General features: G+C 55.1%; 1 protein-coding gene across 1 annotated transcript; it reads left to right on the forward strand.

The window, feature by feature from the left end:
- The first annotated feature begins 7,448 nt into the window (after positions 1-7,448).
- Positions 7,449-10,370, forward strand: LOC142089351 (uncharacterized). The gene is made up of 3 exons (XM_075165738.1): positions 7,449-7,628; positions 7,767-7,945; positions 9,456-10,370. The coding sequence occupies exons 1-3, from the start codon at positions 7,475-7,477 to the stop codon at positions 9,831-9,833; spliced, it is 711 nt and encodes a 236-aa protein (XP_075021839.1). The 5' UTR covers positions 7,449-7,474; the 3' UTR covers positions 9,834-10,370.
- Positions 10,371-10,650: the final 280 nt, after the last annotated feature.

The following is a 10,650-nucleotide window of genomic DNA, read 5'->3' on the forward strand; positions in this document are numbered from 1 at the left end:
ATCAGGTTTGGATCCTTTAGATCATTTCTTAATACAAATCTGACTTTTACCAAGTACAGGCACAGCATCACAACCATGCTGAATTTGTCAGACCACATGATATGGTGTTGACATTGACCTATGGTTTTTGAGCTGTAGGAGAGCCGATCCGATGCAAAGCCTTTTTGTACAAAGCTGTCCATCAGCACGATTTATACAGTGTCACTGCTTTGTGCTGCGTGGCTTGGGACCCTTTGACCATCAGGGGGGGTTTTCCCGTATTCCTGAAACTCCTCCTTTCCTCCCCTCAAACACGAGGAACAAGTACTATGTTTATACTGTGCCCTAAACAATCCTAATACTCATTACATACACACGCTCCTATATATCCTACCACCTTATCTTTATACCCCATTCCCAGTTAGCACAAGGCTGTAGTGGCATTGTCAGGGTCAAAAGCAAACTATGTGTATCCTCCTACTCAATTTGTTTTGCAAACCCCAAAACTGTTAATTAAAGAAACCTTGCAGCGACCCAACTTTCTTCAATTTGCACGTACTGAAAACCTTAAAGTGGAACCTTAAAGTTTTGTATTTTCTGTTTGAGGATCTAATTTTTAAAGTGTGGCCAAGCAGGGGGTTAGCTCCTCAACTGCTCCTAAAGCAGAGCCTAAAGGAACTGGTCAGTTGTCAAAGGTGACAGAGCAAAGTTAGGCCTGGGCTCTAAATAACTCATTTCCAAATCCTGGCCCAGATATACGACCCTTCCTTCTCTATCATTCTGATGGCTGAAGTACAAGTTGATTAAAAAGCTTCTTACGAGGTTATCCCTTCAGAGGGGGAGCCAGCATGGCTCAGGTAACAGCAGCACCATCTAAATTCAGCTGGCCCATCTGCTTTTAATAAAACCTGTAACAGAGCTGCTCCTTCACCAATTTTGCAAAGAAAATCGGGGCTCTGTAACATGGGATACAGCAGTCTGCATGGCTGGTAGCAGTCGATGTTGTTAGATATGTGATTGCTTCCACGAGGCTTGACATATCCCACAAAGCAGTGACACTGGGTAAGATTGCAGCCTGCGAGAAACGACTGTTCTTCCCTGGCACAGATCTTCCTGCTTTGGCAACATTTCAGCATAGGACACCTAATACTGTCAGTCTTCCTCCAAGCTAAGTACCATTAAATCACATTGCCAGTTCTTTCTGATTACCTGTCTCTGTGGAGCTAAGACTTTCCAGTCTGTTTGAAACTGTGATCTAGGTGAAGAGCTAAGAACCATCCATGTCCCTTCAAAGCTGTGCCAGGACCCCAAGGGCAAGAAACCAAGTTTCTTGGTATTGCCATACCAGCTCGTCTTTCCTTTCCGGCATGGCTTACTGTGTTGAAAGCACATTTCTCTGCAGGGCGAGAAGGAATCGGGTGTTCGCCCAGCAGACTAGCCCCTTCCACAGCATCTTTGCCTTCACTCTACTTGAAATGCTTCTTGCTCTCTTGGTTGCAAGAAGCTCTTTTCCGTATGTGAATCAAGTGTAAACCAGCACTGTCTTCCTTGTGCTTCTGGAGGATGTTTTTAATATTTTTTTTTCCCCTCTGAGCTGCTGCAGAATGGAAAAGGTCTCATCTTGCCAGCTTTGCAGTGGCTGTTTAGAACCCTGTGGGAAAGCAATAAAACCGATGAGGATGGATCAGTGTTCCTCCCCAGCTGCTTGCAGCTGCTCCAGCTTCCCAAAAGCAGGCTGGGGATCTGAGAAGGAGGGCTGGAAATCGGAGGCAAAGAGAAGGGTGGGCAAGAGGACCTCATTGAGCTGCTACCAGCCACAAGGCCCAGGGTGAAGAGAAGTCTGGCAGATTGGGCTTGTGGCTCCTTACAAGGTCCATGAGGATCGATTCCCTTTTGCTAACACCTTCCCCTTCTTTATTTTTGTGCTTTTGCATAGCCTGGGATGTCCTGTGCATCTATTATGAATTAGTCAAACTGCTTCCCGTCCCATGCCCTGGTACACTGGCCTTGCACTGCACAAAGGCAGTTCCAGTTGAAAGGAAAGGGATATACCCACATCTAACTTTGTCCTTCGTGGTCCTACATGGACCTTCTCAGGGCAGGAGTATTTTGCACTCTCTGCAGCACAGCAAACTCGAGTCCAACGTGCACTGGGATGTTAACAACATAAAGCAGCTGTTTTCAATCGCCGAGACCAGACAGGACGAGCTGCATCTTCTCGCCCTCCGTGGGTTGCAGTTTTCCCCTCTCCCGCTCCTCCCTCTTCCTCGGTCACAGCGATTCTCAACATCAGCAATTTGTCTCACCAGTGAGACACGTTGCTCCACCTTGGTATCTGCTACCCTTGTGGCTGTGCTGCTTCTGAAATGATAGATTGAAGCTTCTTGCTCTGGTTAAGTCCATCCATACATAGATGCCTGCGTCTCTCCAAGGCTGTTCCATCCCTGAGAGCCAGGCTGGCCGTGAGCGTGCTGTCGTGCAGCTAACCTAGATGACTTAAATAGCCATTGAGAAAACGCAACCCCGGGGTAAGGCAGTTGCCATGATCGTGGCATGGCACTACTGTCTGTTGAAGACTCTGTGGGGATCTGACTCTTCCCTGCTTCACCCCAGCATGAATTTCAGAAGCAGCTTTGCTTGCACCTCCCCAGGGTAAAAACTGCCTGCATGCAAGAGCAGGCTTGCAGCTGTGAGACAGAAGGGAGAAGTAAATCTTCCCAGACACGAGTCAGCTCTCTGGTCACACAACCAATGTTTAACTCTTGGGGAATTTGGCATTCAAACCCTGGTAAATCAGGGCTGCAGAAAGATTGGGGGAGAACGGGTGGCAATGCAGCCGGTGGGTGCATGTGTGTGCCGGCAAGTGGGGGAGCTTTACCCCGAGGGACTTGCAGGATGGATGCTGGGGAGCTCCTCTTCCTCGGGTTCGACTCCCGGAGCTGGGGCTTGCACTGGCACAGAAACAAGTGGTGAAGAGGAAAAGCCTGCTGCTTGCCCTAAGGCTAATGGTTAGGCAACTTCGCCTGCATTGTAGGAAACTTGGATTCACGCTCTTCCTCCTTCTCAGACCTTAAATCCACTCTGCCCTGAAGGGAACTCTGGGGCGTGCATGAGTGCTGCCTTCTTTCTCCTTCTCTCTTGAGGCTATTCCGTTTTGTATATAGTATTTTCTGGGCCAGAGAGCAGAGGAGCTAAGGAAGTAATCCTGGTGATGAGAAGGTTGCTCCAGGCTCTGGTTTGTGTTTATGTGGATATTACTGCACGCAGAGTTATGGAATAGAAGAATTACCAGCAGCGATGCCTGGTTAAAGAAGCTTTCCCGGCTACAGCTAAGTAGTTAAAGACTTTAGGCATTGCAAGGGTTCAGCAGCAGCTGAAGAAAGGATGGCTGATGTGAAATTTTGACAGATGCCTAAATTGGCAGGCTGAAGCAAAATCCCTTTTGCAGGCCTGGCTGTGTAACAAAACACGCAGCTGCTCGCACAAATGTGTGTGTCCAGCTGTCTGGGAAAGGTCTCGAAAGCCAACCCACTGAAGGGCAAAACTTGGAGCCCGCGGTGCTGCGTGACAGCCCTCTCCGGCTGCAGCCGTAACCCAAGTGTTCCTGTCACCGCGTCTTCACCCTGCAAGTATGCATCCCACTGCAAAACAAGGGGTGTAGGTAGGGGAAGGACGTTGCAGACCCATGAGGAATCACACTGAAGCTATCATAGCTCGCAGGGGAACGATGTTGTGTCCACACAGGCATGACTGCAGAATCAGGGCTTGCAAAATGACTTGCAGCTGGGGCTGGTGCAGAATGCGATAGCCAGGTAGGTGGAGGCAAGCCACCATTTCGGTACAGGGGACTTCTAGTGCCCACACACAGCTCACAGCGCCTGTGCTTTGTATGGAAACCTCCGAGCCAAGCAGACTTTGTGGTGCTGCTCTATTTTAGAATAGCAAAGGCTGAGTCAGCCCAGATGAGATTGTTCCAGGGACTTTCTGGAGGAGATGAAAGCTTTCTGTTTTCCCAATATCCACAGAAAAGAAAAGAGGTAAAGGCAGAGAGTAAGCTCACATGATTGCAGTGCTGTGAATTTGCTTCCACTGATGAGCTCCCTTTCCCTGTCCCCCTGCAAAGTCGCCACTTGAATTAACTTCTCCTGACTGGTGTAAGAAACCTTCAGAGGAACCACGTCACCCCCCCAGCCTGGCCCTGAGAAGTGAAGGGAACTCCATCGCCGATGCAAAATCACAGGTCTAGGAAAGTCCCTGAATCTTTCCCTCTCATTGGACTGATTTTTTTTCCCTTGTGCAAAAGTTATTGGAGAGTAACAAACATCTTGTAGGCTGGGTGAGTGTAAAGGTCTCATCTCCGTGAATGTGTAACTTGGGCAGCTGTGTTGCATAAGCTGCGTGCGTGACACAGGCTGCAGCTCCACTGGGAAAATCCCCGCTGGAGAGGGAGAAAGAGGAGAAGGTGATGGACTCAGCTGTGGAAATGGGGATCACGTTTCGTACAGGAAAACTGCTCGCAGCAGGATCTGGATAAATAAAGGCGTAACTAGAGATGGAGCCAGACCCAAGCTGTCAGAGAGGCTGACTTGTGATCTTGGAGGAAATTGCTAAAATACTGTATTGTCTGGAGGGCGACCTGTTGCCCTCTTCTCCTACCAGACAGAGTAGAGAGTAGCTGCCATGTGCTTTGCACACCCTCATGGTGTAAGTGAGCAGGATTTGAGCTGGATTTCGCCCTGCCCTTCTGCCTGCACTCGCCTCCTGCTTGCCAGCTGGATGGAGGCTGACCCACAGCCTGCTTTTCAGTGTCTTCTCTGGGATGGGTTTCCAGGTCTTGGTCTATTTGTGAACAGTAAATACATATTTTTAAATATGCAGAGACAAGTACTGTTCTTGAAGCCTAAGGAGCCTGTATGAAACTAGCCTTGAGCCCCGGGGCACTGATGGAGCTGCTGCTGGCAGCCATGCGCTGCTGGTGTGGAGCCATCCTGTGGAGCCATGCACCGTGGTGAGGAGCCATCCTGGCCAAACTCCCCATCCCGCTGCCCCTCCAGCAAATGGGGGGCTGCTGGGGAACACCCTGCATTGGGAATGCTGAGCTGACATGGGGTTAGCGGGGCAGGGATGGTCTGTGCCTCCCATGAGCTGTCCCCAAGCCATGGAAGGCAGGGTGGTGGGAGCTCTTGGAGGGCTGGGGAAGGTCCAGAGGGGATGAGCAGGCAAAGAAGGAAGAAGCTGGGATCTGGGGATGGTGCAAAGCGAGCCACGTCTTCAGTGAAGAGGGAGCTGGGGGAGATGCGTGTGGAGTCAGCGCATCTCCAAGGTGCTCTCGTCATCTCTCCTCCAGTGCGGAGGCTGGATGAAGGCTGCAGGTGTGGGGTGCTGGCTTTCCTGGCATTTATGGAAACTTTATGTTTCTGTCACTGGCTGTTCAGATAGCTACACTGCTTTGCTTTTGCTCTAGTGTCCTCTGGCCAGGTCTTGAAACACTCTGGGAGGAGGGCAGAGCTTCTTGCCAGGGCCTGAGCTCCCCATGCCTGCAGCCACAGGAAGCTCAAGGTGGTGGTTTCCTTGAACCATCTCCCCTTGGCATGGAGAAGGTTGGGTATTTCTGACCTTTTCCTCTTGCTCTGCAATTGCAGTGTCTGCAGGCAGGGACGTCTGTTTTCCTACATCCACTCTCCCAGCTCTTATCTATAAGGTCCCTAATGCGCATAGCATAGCGGGGAGAGGCCTTTAGATGTAAACAGATCTGAATCAAAGTACAATCTACATCTCTGGAGTTCACGTCTCTCTCTTTTGCCATGGAGGAAGTAAAACGTGGAGGGCCACAACTCCTGTGTCGAATTAAGTGGGTTCATTTCTCCCTGTGGCTTTCTGTGGCTGATGTACAATTGTCTCTGTGCCTCCTTGGCCAACAAAACACATTATTGTCCTTTTTAAGATCCACATGTGCCTGGGGAAGTGGGGTTTGGAAAAGGTTCCTATATCACATCTGCTTGGCAGCAACCACTTGAGGTAGCCTCTATTATACATTGCTAATCTGAAAAGTGTTTTCCTGTCTTATGGGAATTCTTGGAGACTATTTATTTTGGTAAGGCGAAACCAAAAGTATGTCCCTTAGGCAGCAGTTGCGGCACCGAGTGTCCAAGAAATTCCCGCAGATGAGGGAAGTGGAAAAAACCCTCCACCATAGTTGTATACACACATACATGTGTATGTATACACATATACAGGTATATCCCCATGTAGGTATAAGAATATATACACACATATACACAACTCCAAGCACTGTCTATCCTGACCCGGCCCCGCCATGATGCCTGCGGCAAGGGAAGGGGCTGGTCCCACCACGTTGCTTTGCTCTGGGCTGCGACCCAGAGGAGATGCACGTGCAGGGGCCGTACCAACAGCGCCGTCCCTGCTATGCACCCACGCACGCACAGCGAGTGTGACCACGTCCTGGGCCACCGTCCCCTGGCTGACACCACCAGCCAAGGCTGTGTGCGTGGGGAGAACGGGGAAGCACAGGGCGTACAGTCATTACATTTAGTGCCGCCTTTACAACTGGTACATAAATGATTGCTTTTGTTTCTCCCAAAGGAGAGAAGGTGTCGTCTCCAGACCCGAAGGAAAGGCTCTGCGGCACCGACAGTTTCCACACAGTAGCTGTCAACGTGGGCACCCCCGGTTCTGCTTGCCATAACCTCACCAAGGAGGCGCGAGGCTATGGCGGGGACCTGCCAGCCTCGCACGATGAACCACTGCTTGCCAGGACTCGCACCAAGCTTCCCGAGGTGCTGAGCTGCTGCTTGGGATCCTGACTGCTCCTGATTCCTCTCTGTGCTGCTGGCGGTGGGGAATCCATGTCCAGTTTGGGACGTTGGGCAGAGCCGAGCCCATTACCATCCCCTGTGCCCTTGGCGAACTGGGGGACCAGGCTGGACCCCCCGCTCTGAGGGGGCTCCGCATGAGCAAGGAACGGGTTTTGGACCGTCCCTAGTCGCGCTGGTGGGAAGAGCCACCTCCTTCCTCCTCTCCGGCTGGGAACTGGGTCGCTGCTGGAAGCTGGGGATGGCGCTGCGTGGGCCCACGGCCGGGGCCGGCAGCCTGGCGGCAGAGCTCTAGCAGAGCCCGAGCACCGTCGCGGGGCTTGCTGCTGCCTGGGGGGCTGCCGCCATCCCCGCAGCGGCTGCGTGCCGGGGATGTAGGTGCTGGGCGCAGGAGGGGTGCCGGGGCGATGGGCCGGCTGGACGACCACGCCAAGAGGAGGATTGTGGAGCTGCGCAGGGCCGGGCTGAGCTTCCGCAAGATCAAGAAGGTGTTGGAGCTGGACGACATCCGGGTGACGCCGCAGGCCGTGTACCTCTTCCTCAAACGGAAGAGCGTGGAGCCGGGGTCGGCGGCAGCTGGCTGGGATGGGGACCAGCCCTGGCCCCCGCTGCGGGGCCGCGAGGCTGAGCCGCCCGAGCCGAGGGGTGCCCAGGCCCCCGCAATGCCCGGCGGGGGCCCTGCGGGCAGCCGGGCTCCCTGCCCCGCCGGCGGCCAAGAGACCAAGGAGGGCATCCAGATCGTTAGCGTGGCCTCGCTCTGCAAGGACGGCGGGCAGCTCGGGGAGGCCCTGCCCGTGGGACTGCCCCCCAGGAACGGTAAGGCCTGGCTCCCCGCGGGGGGTCGCCACCATGGCCCCCCCCGGCAGCGCTGGGCTGGGGAAAGCGGTCCCCGTCCCTTGCCGGGGAGCCCCCAAGGGCCTCCTTCCGAGGCGTTTCTCTCGCTGTCCCTTGCAGGCGACGATGGCTCCGCAGGCGCCTCATTGAGTCCGGGGAGCTGCGTCCCCTCGGGAGGCCCAGCCACCCCCCCGCAGCCCCTGCCCGGCCAAGGGCGGCTGGGCGCACCCCCCGCCAGGAACCCAGCCCTGATGGCGAAGAAGACGACTGCGGGCAGGACTAACCTCCTGCAGAAGAAGGTAGGATGCCAGGTGTCATGGCTGCTCCAGCCGGCAGCCGGTGCGGAGCTGCCCGCCGGGATGGCCCCGCACAGCACCCTGCTGAGTCCAACCCATGCAGATGGTGGGTTGAAGGGGTGAAGGGTGGCGGGGGTGAAGGGCTCCTAAAATGCCCCCCCACCCTCTGCTAGCTGCACTCCCGAGCGATGCTTGACCCTGGCACTTGCGAGCTTGTCTGGGAAGCCGCCCTGTCTGCTGGGGCCATGGGGCGTGCTGCCCGCCCGCCTGCAGCCAGCTCTCACTGCTGCCCCTGGGCGATGCTGGCCGCGGTGATGCCAGTTTCTGCCAGCATTGGCCTCCAACCTGCAGCTCACAGACCTCCCCTTTAAGGCTTGGTTTCAGTACCAGCTCAGGAGGTCCCCCAGGCCACCACGAGGACGCCAGCAGTTGAGCAGCTTGGTGCTGCACCAGGAGGTGAAGGGCTGCAGCGGGCCAGGATGGGGTGACACAGCCGGGACGGCCACCCTGTAGGACACGTCCAGCCGCCGCAATCCCTAACGCGTACACCCCGGCCCCGCCATGCCACGAGACCCCCAGGCCGTGGCCATGCATGCTTTGTCCCAGCAAGTCCACACCCCTGTGGCCATCCTGCCCACCATGGTGAGCATGCAGCCGGCTGGCCAGCCCCATGGCCCAGCCCAGCTCTGCTGGCAGCCGCGGTGAGCCACGTGGCAAACGTAAGTGACCCAGCAGTCCCAGGACGAGCCTGCTGGGCAGGGCAGCATGGCCGTGGGGCTGCCCCAACGGCCAAGGTTTACCCCTTCAGAGCAGCCTCCGACCTCTGGAGACTTCACTGACGGGCAATGCTGTTGCCCCACAGAGGGTGGTAGGACACTGGCACCTGCCTTTCTCACCATGGCATCCTGGGTACAAAACACAGCCGTGGGTCAGGCTGAGCCTTCATCCACGGCCCTGTCTCTCTTCAGACACAGCAAACGCCTTCTCCAGCCCACTGAAGTGTTTGTCAAGAGCCCTTTCCAGCTGCTTGAGAGGACACAGGTTGTTCAACACCCTTTCCAGGAGAAAGGCTCCCCTGGGGTTCAAAACCAGCATGTGATCCCTCTCGGGGAGCAGCACAGCCCTTTGCTTCAGGGTACAATACAGGAAACGGGGAGGCTGGAAAGAAAAAACCCAGAATACGCTATTTCTGTCCCTGCAGAGAGCAAACACAGGCCAGGCATCAGCATGGGCAGCCTGGCTGTCATCTAGCAGCATCTACCACCGGATGGCTAAGCACGTACTGACAGCATGCAGGGCAACATGGTGCTGCTGCGGAGCAGCTGCATAGGGGCTGGGTGGGGATGAAGTGCAGCTCAGAGCGCGCTGAGGTCCAGAGGTCCTCAACAAGGTGATGGCTTTCTCTCATGCCTTGTAGCTAAGTGCAGAATAAATCCTTCTCTTGCTAATCACCATTGAAGAAGCACTTGATAATATTTCACCATCCCTTCTCTCCTGCCTCCCACTACTCCAGGTCAAAGACGCCAGCACTCAGACTGCCCTGCTGAACCCCACGAGTCCTGGAAATCAAAACCTTGCCTGGGGCGGACCAGTGCTTCCCCCTGCTCCCAGCTCCCACGCCATCGCTGAAAAGCTGGATGCTGTACAGACCGAGATCCAGAAGCTGAGCCAGGCCCTGCATGTGGTGCTGGAGAGGCAATGCCGCCTGGAGCGCCAGCAGGAGCACCAGCAGCGGCTGCAGCAGGAGGTGCTGATGACGCTGCAGCAGCTCAGCTCCACCGTGAGCCACGGCACCGTGCCAGCGAACCAGCCCTGCGTCCCCTTCAGCAGTATGGCCGAGCCCTCGCCCACCGTGCCAAACTTCAGCCAGTTCAAGATGGAGCTCATCTGACCTCATGCGATGCCAGCATGCTCCAGCAGCGCTGCACCGATGGCAGGATGAAGCCATGAAGAACCACCTCTCAGAGGCTGTGGCAGCTGCCTGAGGATTATGTGGGGCACCAAGCAGAGAAGGTCATTGCCTCATGTTTTCAGCCCTGTTGACTGAAAGGGGCTGCCTGGCACAAGAGACAGGGCAATGGAAAGCTGAGGCTTCGCTTCTCCCATGCTGCCCATCCTGGCTGGTGCTGGAGCTGGTTGGTGGCCCACGGCCTTCAGCAGCACAGGCAGGCTGCCTGCAAACAGGAGATGCAACTAAGAGAGACACAGCAGGGAGGTGGGTCTCAAAGAAAATGTGAGGCTTCTGCTCACGAGGGTCAGTGCCGTGACGATCAATCACAGAAATGCTTCGTGCCCTCCCTCTGCAGAGCCTTGCCCAGTAAAAATCTATATACACCATGGTTCAGAAACAGTGGGGGAGCTCTTTCTTCATTTTACCTACCCCTCGCCCTACCAGAGAGCAGGCTGGATCTGTCTTGGGTGCTGCCACCATGCGTGGAGCTGCACAGGGTGCTCAAACCTGTGAGGTGAGACCACCATTCCACACACGACGGATGCTGCCGGAGGCCTGGCATCAGCTGCGCCATTAGGGATATATCACGCTTGTGTAGGAAACGATCTTTTAATGAGCAGATTCCGCCTAGGTCACCCTCCGCACCCCAAATTCTCAGCAGAGCTGGAGTCTGGCTCTGCTCCTGCCCACTGTCTGGCCAGGATACAGGCAGGACCATACGAGCAAGAGTTGCACCTGGGCACGAGCTGGGTATTCA

The sequence above is a fragment of the Calonectris borealis genome, chromosome 16 (genome assembly GCF_964195595.1).
Source record: "Calonectris borealis chromosome 16, bCalBor7.hap1.2, whole genome shotgun sequence".
NCBI classification, from domain to species: Eukaryota; Metazoa; Chordata; class Aves; order Procellariiformes; family Procellariidae; genus Calonectris; species Calonectris borealis.